The sequence below is a fragment of the Montipora capricornis genome, chromosome 4 (genome assembly GCF_036669925.1).
Source record: "Montipora capricornis isolate CH-2021 chromosome 4, ASM3666992v2, whole genome shotgun sequence".
NCBI classification, from domain to species: Eukaryota; Metazoa; Cnidaria; class Anthozoa; order Scleractinia; family Acroporidae; genus Montipora; species Montipora capricornis.
The window spans coordinates 46,472,991-46,487,990 of NC_090886.1; the positions used below are offsets into that span (position 1 = coordinate 46,472,991).

A 15,000-nucleotide genomic window follows, 5' to 3' on the forward strand; every position below is an offset into this window, starting at 1 on the left:
TGCATTACCACTACCAGTAATTTTCTACTTTTAAGTCATAATAATTATAATAACTAGTAGTTATAATCACGGATTAGTGAAGTGCATTCGACAGTCGCTTTGAAAGCAAAGGAGAAGGGTAGGCAAAGAAGCAATCGTACAGGAACAAGCAATCATGAGGTGCATGCATGATCAACATTTGCGCATATGACATACATGTATTAATGCCCATATGATGTAATTCAAGATGGCGCTTAAAAAGCAGATGAACAAAAAAGGGAAAATTTGATAAGGCCCACCCAGGATAACAAATATTAGAAATTATTGTGTTCTCCTAATGTCGAACGCAATTATGTTATCATACAGATCACAGCTCTGTAGCTTTTATTACTGAATGATGGAGAAAAAGAGGACAGAGGACCTGATGGAGATGTTGGGATTGAAGGAAACAGTGGTTCAGATGGCAAAGGCAAATGGAGTGAGATGGTACAGGCATGTGTTGAGGAGGGATGATGGGCATTTTCTGAGAAAAGCGTTGGAGTTCAAAGTGAAGGGCAAGAGGAAGCAAGGACGACCAAGGAAGATGTGGAAGATGCAAGTGGAGAAGGAGAGCAAGAGCGTTGGTTTGGAGAAAAAGGACGCCATAAATAGAGCAAAATGGAGAGTGGGAGTTAGAGAAAGATTGCTGACAAAGTGGGGTAAATCTGGCCACCCCCGTTTACAGGGATAAACCCGGATCAAAATTGGATTCAATTTGATTGATTCATTGTCTTAATTCAAAAAGATTATACCCAAGATCTGAAGAACGGAGAGTAAGACCTGGGTAAGCAGAGAATTGACGAATAAATATTAATAACCGAAGTTTCGAGAGAGGACAATATTGTTATAATATTATTGTGTTGTCTGCATTTAACTTTGAAGGTCACATATACTTAAATCCAGAGGGTATGAAACTATTATGAGCTTGCAAATAAGATTCTACAATTTTGTCACTTGACACTAAACTAAAGTAATTGATAAAGCCCTACATTAAAAAATTTTTTTTTTGACTTTGCTTGTGTAATTTCTAAATAATTTACTAAGCAAGTAAGAATCGTTATGGCATCATCATTGGTTTAATCTATAAAAAGAAAAAACATGAAATTGAGAATTATAATCTTTAAAAAATCCGATGTTATTCAAAATTAGCAACAAACATCTAATCCATAAAATTAATACAATAGGGAAGATATCTGTTTACAACATTGCTTTTGTTATTCAAATTTACCAACCACAGGAACAAAATACCTTTTGTTTCGACAGCCAATGAGGCTCTGGTTGGCACAATAATGACCATATTTGACATCAACGATATCTTCCCTATCGACTAATTTTTCTTCAAGAAAGAAAGAAAAATATCACTTATTTCAACATTACATGTACAGCCAAGCAAAAAAAGGCTGAGTTCACAATATTGTTCAGAAATTTTACTCCCTTTGCATTACGTGCCATAAGTTAAATTAGTGTTAACAATAACTAGTGGTTTCTGGCATGTCATGTGTACACCAGAAAAATTGAAATGTGCACTTCTGTTACTTCAATTAAAAGATGAATTTTGTGCCTTCAGAGCACAACTTGTTAGCTCTACGTAGCTCCAATCTTCATTCAACAAATTACCTCACTGATAATAATTTACAATAATGAACATATAGCTGAATGATCTTTTACTCACTCGTCCCTGAAGCAAAATCCATAAGAGTGCGTCACTCTTTGGAGGGAGATTGTTGAAGGGAACATGGTTTTTGAGTGGACCTAAATGTTGTCAACCCATTCATCCATGAAGCGCCCTTTTTGATGATCTATAAGTCAACACGCTCAGGATTGAAAGGCTTACAGTGTAACTCACCACACGAGTCTGTGTCTCTCAAGAATAGCATAGTTGTCTTCCTCCCCGAGAAATCGTTGACAGTACCAACAGGAAAAACACTCAGTGTGAAATTTATGATCGGCCACTACCTGAGAGATATAGCAAGTATAGTAATAATGTTGTTACTTTCTCTTGCTTAATTAGACACATATTAAATAACAGTTCAGCTCACACATGAACAATAATATTAAAGAAGAAAGAAATCCATATTAAATGGAAATTTTTAGCCTGAGCTTCATTGGATTAAGATTGAATGATGAAAGTAAAATAAAAATTCCACCCAAGAGTTTTAAGTTAAAAACAATATGCCTTATTTTCTACAATGCAAATTAATATTCATTTTCTCAAATTAATACTTTTAATTGCACTCATAAAAAGCTTGACCTACCAGCAAAATACATGACATCAACTGGAAAGTCTTAAATTATCACTTTATAATAATTTTTAGCAATAAAACCCAGCATAAAAGAATAATGTTTTCCAAGGGTAACTGCTTCCCACTCTCATTCATTTTGGTGTCTCTGTGTGGGAATTTCGACCAGTATCCTATCGGCACTAGTTGAGATGTGTTGGACCATGATATAGGTTTGAACGCACAATTTCCAAATAAACTTTGATGTTCTGTCTTACTACTATCTATCCTAAAAATTTGTACCTGTGTGTGTAGACATTGATCAAGGCGATGGAAAGTGATACATCCCCTATCCCACAGACAAAGATTAATTAACCCTGCTGTGATGCGAAGAAAACAACTTGCGTGAAGAGTGCTCACACAAATTGACAATACAGGGTGTTAATATACGAAAAAACGCTTTTACATCATTTAATTTGTAAATATTGATGATCGAACAGAAATGTTCACAACGTAAATCCTATTTTTACAGAACAATGACGTGTGTACATTTACCTATCAAAAAAGGCAACAAATCGAGGAAGTCCTTTAACAGCAAATCCTATATTAAACAACTTTCAAAAGAGATCCGAAATGTAAACAACACACGTGCACGACCAAAAATTATTAATCAAATATCTAAAACTACCGTTTTGCTGAAAAGGGCTCCGTCGGGGTCACTTTCCATAACAACAAAAAGTACAAAATACTGTAACAAAAAACCGCGAGTGACATCGGCGGCTGGACTCAAATTTTGGAAAGTTTGCAAAGGCTAAATTAAAAGAAGGTTTGATGTCTAAGGTTGGGCACGAACGGAAATAATGTAAAATTATTTCATACGTAGACAATATTGATGCCCTAAATATAAAATTTGCCAAAAATATCCACAAGTCGTATTCTAGGCGGTCATGTAATACATTTACAAAATAACGACGGAACAACCTATTAATGATACAGACCATTACTGGGCCGGTTATGATACGTTCACAAGCGTGACAAGTCGATCGAAATTTCATAAAGTAGTCCTTTCTGCAGAACAGTACGTTGTCGCGAGCAAAGTAAACAGCTGACAGAACTCGTTTACATTCTGAACACCTATGACAGAACAGACATTACTGTTACAAAACGGCAAATGAGTTCTTAATCCAATTATCAACAAAAAAATTCCGCGAAGCGAGTGAACTTTTCAGCATACTTGAAACAAGCTGGGTGCCATTTTCCACGCAAGGCTATTATTGGCTGCTCATTTTGATCCAACGTATTTCCACAAGACAGGCAAACCGCACCTTTGCAAGAGAGAGAAGGGAAATGAGACCACTTTTACATGTAAAACACAAAGGATTACTTGATTCAAAGAACGTACAACACTTCTCCTTTGCCAGCATTTTTCGATCTGATGCAGCCTGGCCTACGATTTGTAGGCTTGGTCACCAAGTGCTAAGCTGGTGGGCTGTGACTAAAAGTAGGACGGGGACGTGGGGACGTGGGGACGCGGGGACGTGGGGACGTGGGGACGCGGGGACGTGGGGACGTGGGGACGTGGGGACGTGGGGACGCGGGGACGTGGGGACGTGGGGACGTGGGGACTCGGGGACTCGGGGACTCGGGAACTCGGGGACGTGTGAACTCGGGGATGTGGGGACTCGGCGACACATTTTCGAAGTATAGTTCAGAAATGGGACAACATCGCCAAGAAAGTTGAATTGCTTCTGTTATTTTGCAAAAATATCATCTGAATGCTTTTCAAGTACCAGCTAAATACACAACGAAATTCAAAAATTGGATTCTCGAAAAGTCATTCTCGCACCCGTCACAGAGCTCGAATGTGAAACAAAGCAGAAGACCTAATGGCCCATTGCTGACACTGCAGCTAAAATTTCACGTTGCAGCGTTTGTTGTTGTTGTTGCTCAGAAACTTGTGCCTTATGACTCCTTCTCTGTAACTGAAGTTTAAATACCGTGCCAATGTCATTGTTGGCGGCATTGTGACTGCATCTTTCCTGGCGCTTGTTCAATTTGTTACCTTTGATTCGGGTCACCGTTGATGTTGTCGAAAATGTTCGTCATCAGAGGGCCAGAACCCTCCCAGGAGGGGGAGGGGGGTACTGCCATATATGAGCTATATGGGTATGTGCCGCTGTGAAGGGTATGGTTTTCAAGCAGTTTACTCTAGGATAGGATTCATAAATCAGAGCGTTTGTTTCTAGAACTGGATATAATTTTTCACGGAACTGACCAGTTGGTTGAAGATTTTATCTAGACTAAGGAAAGTTGATAAAACCAAATTTTTGTATACTACTTCTCCACCGACACAGCACCACAGTTTCTTTAGAAACTACCGCCTTCAAGTATAAATAAACCATTTTTTGAGAGAGAAACGATTGTGGTATAGGTTTTGCTTTGGCTAGACTGTGCTAGTGACCTCAGTAGTTTCTGAAAAACAGTTACTCTAGGATAGGGAGGGTTTGGGGAGTTTACTCTGGTACGGGGTAGCAAAATTCACCAGAACCAGCTCTGGTTTAGGCTAAGGGTTCCAAGGTCCTAGCGGCACATCCCCCACCCAGAAATTCCTAAAGTACCGTCCCCGGGCCAGAAGCTAAATAACGCTTCTGTGTGTTAAGGCTTGACCAAGCGAATAAGTTGGCATATTTTTGTTTTACGAGGAAATATTTATCCAATCGACGTTAACTTGAAATCTGCATACTTTGCTTTCTACTCCCTCTTTCATCTGAAATGTGTCACGTGATTTTTAACGGCTAAAAACAATTGAAATATTTTATCGGAAACCGTAGGATGGAAAAGTCATCTTATATCAAGATACCTTGCTGTAGTACTCCTTTCGAGGCTTTATCACTCTGCCTTTTAATCATATGCCCATATGGCTTAATGGCAACGGTAAATCAAAATTAAAAGAAAAAAAAAGGTCAAATCACATAGAGGTCACAATAAAAATGAACGATATCACATTGATAGGTATAATTATACGTTAATCGTAGTTTTAAGCAGTTTCAAGCAAAACTTTGTCGGAATTTTTTAGGGTTAACGTTCCCCCAATCTCAAAAACAAGCGTTATGACGTCTTCAGTCAAGAAATGTGACGTGACAGACAACTACGAGTGAAAGGCATAATTTAAAATAAAAAGGTTAGGATGCAAAAAGTGGAAGTACTTTTAAATGTTCAAGCCTCGATATACTTGGGGAATTGTAAAATGATCTGAGAAATGGTCATACCAACGTTTCGTTCATGTTGCTTATGTCAAATAAGGACTTAATGCAAAAAAAAAATTGTCCCTTCGTTTTACCTAGTATAATGAAAGTCACCTTTTTATGAAGACGAGTAATAAATATACTATATATATTTACTAGACCTCTGTTTCACATCATACAAACGAGGAACTTAAACTGGGCTACAACGCAGTTACGATCAACAGACGAAGATTTTGTGAAATATGATGAAAAGTTAAACAAATAGCAAAAATGCGTCCCCACATCCCCGAGTTCACACGTCCCCGAGTCCCCGAGTCCCCACGTCCTAAGTCCCCACCTCCCCGTCCCACTTTTAGTCACAGCCAAGCTGAGGCTAATTCCGTTGCTACGAGGCGCCAGATAACGAAATGATATATGAAATGAATCATATACTGAACTGCCGATATGAAATCAAGTAAAGCTATGATCTTCGCAGTTATGGAAGCAATTTAGCAACTGCGTAGAGAACCCTGAAAAATTTAAGACTTCAACAGGGTTTGAACTCGTGACCTCGCGATACCGGTGCGACGCTCTAACCAACTAGCAACTGAGCTACGAAGCCAGGAAGGCAGAAAGAACGATGATTTCCTAGCTTGTGACGTAGTAACTGAGGAAAATCTATTATTCAGAATATGTGACTTGGAACTTAATACTTTGCTTTTGGATGGGCAAATTCGTTTATGAAATCAAAGAGAAGGATGTTCCCATAGGAAAAAGAACCTATTGTTCCTGCCATGCAACATGGCTGCCGTGCAAAACCTCTTTACCAAATCTGTGTTGGAGTAAAACAATATTTGAGGGAAAATGGAAATGCAGACTTGGATTATATTTCGAGACTCGCGATACAAGTTATTTCAAGATTCATTAGACTCTCAATGGAAAAGTTTGTCGAGCTCAGGTCTTGGCAAACAACGGAAGCAAGCAAAACCCATAACTGAAGAAGGTGAACTTTTGTGATCGAAATGTCTCTTGGGTGACAACGATCCAAAGACACTTGTTGGGTGCTTTCCATTGACTGACCATCAGGTCGGAGGCCAGTGGAACTAACAAAGGAAAAATGGAACGACATTTTTCATCAAAAGTCAATTTCCAACGGGACCGAAGCGTTCCATTTACGTTTCGGCCGAAATTTCGGTTACTTCACAGTGAAGTGAGACTTGAAACGAGAGTTTTTGTAATTGGAACGGCACGTTTTGGTCGGACAAGACCGACCGGTCAAAGAGAACCACCTCCAGGAGCGCTTACCATTTTAATGGAATTTTCGGTAATTCCGGAGAGAATTCAAAATGGAACGGTTCATCCCGGTGGAATGTTTGCGGAAAATAGGTAATACCTTTGCATGACCGTGTCACGTGACTTTGTCAATCATAAAAAGTGGTCGTGGTACAAAATGGATGCCAGAAATGGAAAAAGGGAGATAAAATTAGTGACGGTGTCAATTTTGAGGCCACTGACGTTTAAGTGCATGATTTTAAAGCGGTTGGAAAGTTAGAAAAATGAAAAAGAATTCTGTGCTGGATGTCGGCAAAGCTTGCTATCCGGCAGCTGTTTTCCGGATAAATCTCAGTTAATTCTTCAAACATTAAATTCACTGTGAAATTTGTCACCTAAATGTCAGTGGCCTCAAAATTGACATTCTTACTAATTTCATCACGCTCTTTTCATCTCTGGCATCTATTTTGAACCACGACCATTTTTTTTTGTGATCGACAAGGTCACGTGACACGGTCATGCAAAGAGCCTATCCTTCTAGTTTGCTTCTAACCCTTCCGCGCAACATGGTATTTCGAGTAAACGCTTAACGAGCGTCTTGTTAAATTACGATCTCTTCACGCTGGCCCTGCGCATCGCGAGTATGCATCAACTTGTCTCTCGGGATGACTAATCGCTTTCTTTCTTCGACCAGAGCTATGTTCGCTCTGGTGATAAACGTGCCCTTTTTTATGAAGTCCCTGAACTGGTTCTCTATAATAATGAAAAAAAAAGATTCTCAATTTTCTATGTTTTTCTTTTGTTTTCCTTTGTTAATTAATTTTTATGTTTGGCCATATTTAACATTTAAACGAAGCAACGTTTGTCACTTAAAACGTTTATAAAGTTTCATAAAGAATATGAACTAACTTGAGGATAAATTTCATTCTTTAAAGGCCGGGACACACTAGGCGATAAGTCGCTGCGACGCGTCGCGAGTCGCCGCAACAAATCGCCTTGTGTGACACGGTTAATTTCATGGAAATCATTGTCGCTGCGGCAGAATTGTGTCGCGGCGATTAGTTACACGAATTAGAACCAGTTTGAACCCTTCACATACACTGAAGAAAAGAACTGATGAGGCGCTCTGAAGCATCGCAGAATTCATGCAAAAGTCATTGACCAGCACGAAAGCATTTTAAATCCCGAAAGGTGTGTTGTTCGCTTGCATAGATTAGATAGATAGATAGATAGAGATAGATAGATAGATAGATAAATCGTTTATTAAAAGAACAACTCGCAGTCGTGAGACTGAATTACGTGTACAATATAAAACATAAGATAATAAACTAATATACAATAATCTAAATATAAAAATATGCATAAAGCTAATAAACCATTCATTCATTCACAATACAAGGATAGATTAAGCTTCTTCCTTTTGGCAAGTTAATTCAGTATAGTATATAAATAAGTGCCCAAAAGACGCAGAAAAAAGCAGCTGCTTATATTTGTCGCCGAAAAGGGAATTTAACGTAAAGGACAAAGTATGGTTTACGCCTTACCCGCAAGGAAAAAAAATAAGTTGAGAAATGTAGTTTGGAATCTATTCTATTGAGGGCTTTCACACAAATCACTCTTTGAGGACGACCACATGCTCATTAGCATTAGGAAAGGGTGTGACGGAGAAGCTACTTTTACTCCCTTTAAAAAATTTGCTTGTGTTCCCTTGTTCCTGAAATTGCTTTCAAACTTGTTCTCAGATTTTTGAACCCTGTCCCCGGTCCCCCGGTTCAGATTAGCATGTTCTCTTCCACCCCAAAACCCCTGGGAGACCTTCATTCCCGTTTTCGTCAAAAGAACAACTTGATATGACTAAATTTAATGGCCCTACTGACGTATTTTGGGGTGCGTTGCTAAGGATGTAATGGTTAAGTTGGCATTATTTTGGTCAGTTTCCAACTATTGTAAACCAATGACCCTAAATATGACGTCATTATGCCACGCCCATGGTCACGTGACCAATGAAAGAAAACTCTAAATTTGTCTACATGCTTCACAATTTGGGTATTGATGGGCTCCTGGTATTAATCAATGGTTTGATAATTTGTATTCGTTTTTGCATCCAGCCAAGCATGGTTTACTTTTTATTTTGAAAAATGTTCTTTACGATACTGAAATACCCATAACATTTTCAAAAAAGATGATTTGAAAAAATCAATACTTAGCTATATTCTGTATTTGGGGGTGAAACGTGCCATTTAAAAAAAATCGATTCAATTTAAAGACCGCCGGAAATTTAGCTTTTTCTCAAACCGGAAGTCAGTTCGTTTCCGAGTTGCTGTTTGTCTCGGTTTCGAAGTGAGTCTTGGTGCTCAACTATTGTAAGGGAAATGAGTTTGATTTGCACAAGAATACGCAACTAATTTCCATTTGAATGGTTGTGCACCAGGACTCGCTTTGAAACTGAGGCATGCAGCAACTCGTTAATGGGCTATTCCTTAGTAACGCGCGAAAAATCCGTCTGTGGGCACACAACGTTTTTTGTCAACACGGACGCCAAATAGCCGAGGTGAAACTGGGTCGAGACCGGGGTCTGTGACTTGACTTGTTTGCGTTAAGCATGTCGCGTCAATCCAGTTAATGTAAAGCAAAGTTCAGATCTGTCAGTGTTAGCTGATTTGTCCAATCCATTTGGTACATTTCTGTAAAGGAAAGCAAATGACAAATCACGTGTTCCAAAAAAGAAATTAAATTTGACGGTCATTAAATGTCTTTCTGGAAACGTTGTCTTAGCCATAGGCTCGATTACCAGCCGCTGTTTCGGGAAATGAGCCAGCTCACTCCCGAAACCTCGGCTGGACGCGTGAGGTGAGCCATTGTTAATCTCCGCCAATCAGAAACTCGCCTGCACAAATCCGTCAGGCATAAATTATATGTTTTGGCTGCGAAGGTATTCTATTACCCGGCCTGTTCGAGGTTTACAGTGCTTTAAGGTAGGAAACATCCAAGATTGCGACAACGAAAAGTGTTCGAGAAGCTGGAGAATGGGAATTGTGTCGTTTTCTACCGCCTGAGTTCGCAAACTTCACTGATTTTCCAGTTGGCGCCAAGGTCAAAATACGGCTTTCAAATCCATTGCTATTGCAATTTTCTCCTCATACTTCGCTAATGTAAGAGCAAGTAAAATTCCTCAAGATCAATTGAAAGTACTGTTGCGTTTATTGCTGGCAAAACGAGGGGGCCGATGAAGGCGACTGAGAGCTAAAGCAGCCGAAGATTTCGTTGATGATTCGCCGGTTGAATTCAAACTGACAGCGATCATTCAACCACAAACTCAAGCTCGTATCATCTGGAAACTTTGCACAGACGTTTTAAGCATTATTATGTAATTTCTGTTTTCTTAAAATCAGTGTTTTGGGGATGTCTAATGCTATTTCCCCGCAACTATTAACTTCGCATAAATTATATTTTTAATTTACGTCACAGACACAATCTATCGGTCACGCGTCCAGCCGTCTCTTCTCGGGGAGGATACCCGAACTCGAGTGAGCGGCGGTAATCGAGCCTATTTTAGCCAGCGCATTAAAATTTAAGACGAGATTTTTTTGAACATCGAGCAATAAAGCGCGCCAGCGGCCAAAAATCCCATAAGAGCTTGCGCGCATCTTACTTACAGATCAGGACTTGTACCGTCGGCCATATTGTGTCGCGGTGGAAGCAGCACATAGAAGTTGTGTTGAGTGCAAGCGATTAGCCAACCATTTTACACAGGTATTTCATTCAGTCACTTCGGAAAGATCTGTAAAGCTTTGAAAAACGTTTTGAAGCGGTGAATTTATCGTATTTAGTTTAACCTTCTTGCAAGGTTATAACCAGTACGCAAATTGTTCGAAAAGATCTTTCTGCCGTAAGATTTCGAGTTCTCCGACTCTGCTAATAAGAGATCCAGTCTAGAATTAGTGTGTCAAGACTTGCTTTTGGACTATCTTGAGACTGCAAACCTAGGATGAATTGTTATTATACTTCTATTAAAATAGTGTGAACAGTTCTTTTGTCATTCCCTTGTCTGTGACCGGTGATCTGATATTCGAGTTTGAGGTAGTCAAGTTGATGTGGAAGCAGCTTCTGTCACTTGCGTTACGGTTCAGTGAGGTTTCCTACAGATCGTTTTCGGACTGCTGTTGTCGTTACAGCTCGGTGTACTCTACCGCTAGACCTTGCAAAAGGTAATTTTGTCCTTTTTTTTTTTGAAAGGTATTGAGTATTCGTAGATAGGTTCCTTTAGAGTTGATTTTCAGCTTATCTCCCGCACACTTCTTCCGTAAAAAGATTCGTGAGACCCCCAGTGTTTAAGTGTTTCCTTTTCAGTTCCCCTTTAAAATTATATCAAAGTTAAAAAAAAAAGAGTCATTGAAGGTTTGATCTTTGTGAAGAATTGAAAAAAAAAAAAAAAAAGAAAGAAACTAGTCCCAGCTGAGCCACAGAGATTGTAAACAATGTCTTCATCAGTACTTACTTATAGTATATGTAAAAACCCTACAAGGAAGAATCTCGTCCCATATTGTTAAAGGAAAAATGTCAAGCCTGTAGGAATGCCACTATCCGCCTCTGATGTTCAGCGTCCAAATGCACAACTCCCCTGTACAAGCTAAAACATTTAAAGTCACTACCAAAGTCCACTTATGTCCAGGTTTGACCCCAATTAGATACACGCCCAATTTTGACATCCAACACAAAGTGTCCCTTTAAATCTAAGCATTTGCTACCTTTTTTCAACAATAAGGTAAGGGTAAAGGTCAGCATTATTTTTAGCTTTGGGTAAATGCAGCAGCTAATCTTCACTTAAAGAGTAGCATTTGGGGGACACTTTGTGACAAATTGTCTGTATTCTGAGACACAAGTGATGTTGAAGTTGGCGAAAAGAGTAAGGGGACACTTCGTGACGCTTATTGAAATCTGCGTGCATCTAATTAGGCTCAAACCTGGACATATCTCCCAAAGTCAGTAGATGATTTGTTCCCTGAAGCTAAGAAAACTTTTTTGGAAAAAAAGTTTGGCTGTGTGGCCCTTATAAGCAGTTTAAGGTGCTGTGGTGCATGTTATGTAAGGTTGCACAGGCTGTCACCCAGTGTAAATAAAAGTGTTCCACAGCCCCTGTCTGCAAACAATTCTATTCAAAATCAAGTTGGTTTTGCCCCAGTGTCATATGAACTGACGTCAAAGCGAACTCAGCAGAGGATTTGAAACAAACTTTAAAACTGCACAAGGTAAAAAGTGGCTGAACTTAAAACAGAAGTTGAAAACATGGGTGCCTCAAATGAACAGATCTGCCAGGAAATTCTTGAAGGCCAATTTGATGGGATAAACTTTCCTTCTTTTAACTCGCATGGTAAAATTCTACCATACATATTCTACCTTACTAGTTGGTTTTTCAGTTTATTAGGATTGGTAATGAAAAGATGAACACAATTCAAGGATCTTCCCAGCCCGCGAAACTGAAAACATGGCATACTGTCATGCTTGTACAACAGGGTAAAAGTTACTACTGGTAACCCTGCAAAATACATTAAAGACCCACACATAAGAACCTAGAATTTTCGAGGTCAGGCTGAGCAGGTTCTAATATTTTAGGCTATTTTTTCATAATTCAGGCTGATTACATGTAGTTTCTTAATAGGTTCTTATTTCTCAGAGGAACAACAATAAATTTCTATATTTTATTCATAAGATATGTAGACAGTATTGCACTGTAGCTTTTTGGAAAACATATTTCTAGAGAAAATCCAATAAAATGCCAATCAAAGAAAACATATACACAATAGACCTAATTCAAATCTCCCGAGATTAAGATTCTTTGTTTATTGTATTTGCATTATAATGTACCATTCATATTTAAATGATATGGAAATACCTGAAACAAAACGTTTCTTTCCCAAAGGGTTTGAATTGGGTACAACATTGAGTTAGCCTATTAGGTTTATAACAGGAGTTTTCTCGAGGGTGATTTTTTTGTAAAAGTACCTCTTTTTCTTTGCCAGGCTCTGCAGGTTCTTACATTTTTGGGTATTTTTAAAATGCCAAATTTCAGCCTGTACTAGGTTCTTATATGTGAGTTTGTACTGTATGCATTATTCCCTAAAATAGAAAACTAATCCAGGCTATAAAGAGTTCTCTTTTTGCATTCTAATAATCAGATCAGAGTCAGTAATTATTACTGACTAATTCAACGTCAGGACATTTTTCCTTTACCTTTGATAATAAAAAAATAAGATCACAATATTTTTCACCCCTATCAGTACTTTGCACGCATACTGGCTTTAGCAATGTTTTGGAAACATGATTGTAAACATGTGAACCTCACTCTCTAGGAGGTGTTTCTTACTAGAAGTAAAAAGTAAAAGGAGCAAGCCATTGTCTTCACTTCTTTCAAATTCCATTCAGGAAAAAGTGAATGCAAATGCTAACATCATGGAGGGCTTAGCTCTCAGCTACTCCAGAGAGAGACCTGGAAGTCCCAAATGGGTTGAACTGTTGAACTGTGTGGCACAGCAATACACAAATAAGGAAATTAAGCAAATGTTCAGGTTTACTAACAGTCGAGGAGAAGAAGTATCATGCACAGACTACGAATTAACAAAAGCTAGACTTTATAGTAAGATGTATGGTCCAGGAGCAGCACTTCCGAAAATAAGACGCCAATATAGTCATAAACTTCCACCAGAAACCATTGCTTTAGTCTTTGAATTTATCCATCATCAAGACAGTGAATACTATTAATCTTATAAAAGTGGCCCCTGTGATGGAAAACAAAAATCATGGATAAGTGAATTATTAGGAGGAGGAAATCAACCTGTTTTGTGGTTCAATTAAGCAAAACAAGTCTGCCTTTTGTGACAGATATACATTGTAAACAGGAATGTGAACAACTGGAGATTAAACCTATAAGCTTTAGTACAATTTTTAAGGGTTTGTCTGCGGAAAATTTCAAAATAATGGCAGAGAAGGCAGGACTCTAATATTTGCACAAAACTTGGCGCAGAGTATTTCATCGTGGTAGATAAGCTGCTAACTCGTTTAGGTGAAATGCTGAGGAGCCAATGTAAACCAGACATAACTCCAGGATTAACGAGCAAAGCAAAGACGTTAACAAATAATATATGACTGTTTCCGGTACAAGAAAATTCAAAACGAACCTATTTTTGCTACAGTGGTACATCTTCCAACACCATCTAACAGGACATTTCAACAGCTTTGCTCTTTCCACACGCCAGCAGTCTAACTTAAGTTTTTTGGCATCACCTTCACTTTTTTGAGCAATAAAAATTCTTGGAAATGATGCGAACTTTCCAAAAATAATGTACAAGGCAAAGAATGTTCGCGTCCAAATATGAAAAGTACAACCGTCAGGCTGAAGAACGCTCGCACGTGAAGGAAGCTCGAACGCAAGTGGTTTCGAATGTCAATTATGTAAACAAATTGAGGTGTTGTATTTTCAAACTAAAATTACGCAACTGGTTCAAAACAAAACCACATTTATTTAGGTAGCACTGAAAAGATTGCACTTTAACGTTCTGTACTGTAGTGACATATGTCTGGTACACTATACAATGAACTTACAACAAAGCGGATAAACAGTGCTGCCATAAAGAATTCGTTAACCAATTATATCTGCCACAAAGGAATCGCGGATGATTGGAAAAGTTCATGATTTCAAAAGCATTTTACTATGCAAAGTGAAAGCACCAGAGGTGATGTTCAAAATAACAGTATGATCAGTAATCCAGTACTTACCAAATGGAAGCAGATCTCTTGCTGAAAGGGCGATGTTTAAAGTTGAGAAATGCACTACCCTGCAAGTTTGAGGCGAGATCAGACAACCGGTTCAAATACATTTAAAGGAAATAATGCTCAAATCAAGTGTAGAACATCTAGAAATTTTCAATTAAGACGTGCAATCCTTGGTACAACAAGATTTTTGCAGCGTAGCCTGACAAGAACGAGGTAAGTAATATGGGTTTCGCACAACGGTGTATCTTTTTTTCAATTCTTAAACGCATAAAAACTCAAGGATGTATATTCCGTTTACGCTGAAACAACTAACAAAATTACGGTTTCAACAGAACAGGTGAAGTCAAAACCTTCATTTTGAAATGTTGGAAGTTTCATAAAGTTCACAAATAATCTCGTTTGAGCTTTTTTTTCTCAAGGGAAAATCTCGCTCAATGAATTGGAGAACGCAAGTTGAGCTCGACCGGCTTAACGCTCGACCCTTACGCTAATTGTGC

At 38.7% G+C, this 15,000-nt stretch overlaps 1 protein-coding gene across 1 annotated transcript in view; it reads right to left on the reverse strand.

Moving 5' to 3' along the window:
• LOC138047142 (LIM domain kinase 1-like) overlaps nucleotides 1-3,681 on the reverse strand; it is a 15,998-nt gene extending 12,317 nt beyond the window's left edge. Inside the window, exons 1-4 of the mRNA XM_068893870.1 lie at nucleotides 3,640-3,681; nucleotides 3,472-3,562; nucleotides 3,236-3,371; nucleotides 1,865-1,974 (exon numbers count right to left, since the gene is read on the reverse strand). Coding sequence (XP_068749971.1) covers nucleotides 1,865-1,974; nucleotides 3,236-3,371; nucleotides 3,472-3,562; nucleotides 3,640-3,661 — 359 coding nt within the window. The 5' untranslated portion in view covers nucleotides 3,662-3,681. The remainder of the gene's footprint in view (nucleotides 1-1,864; nucleotides 1,975-3,235; nucleotides 3,372-3,471; nucleotides 3,563-3,639) is intronic.
• Between the last annotated feature and the right edge of the window lie 11,319 nt (nucleotides 3,682-15,000).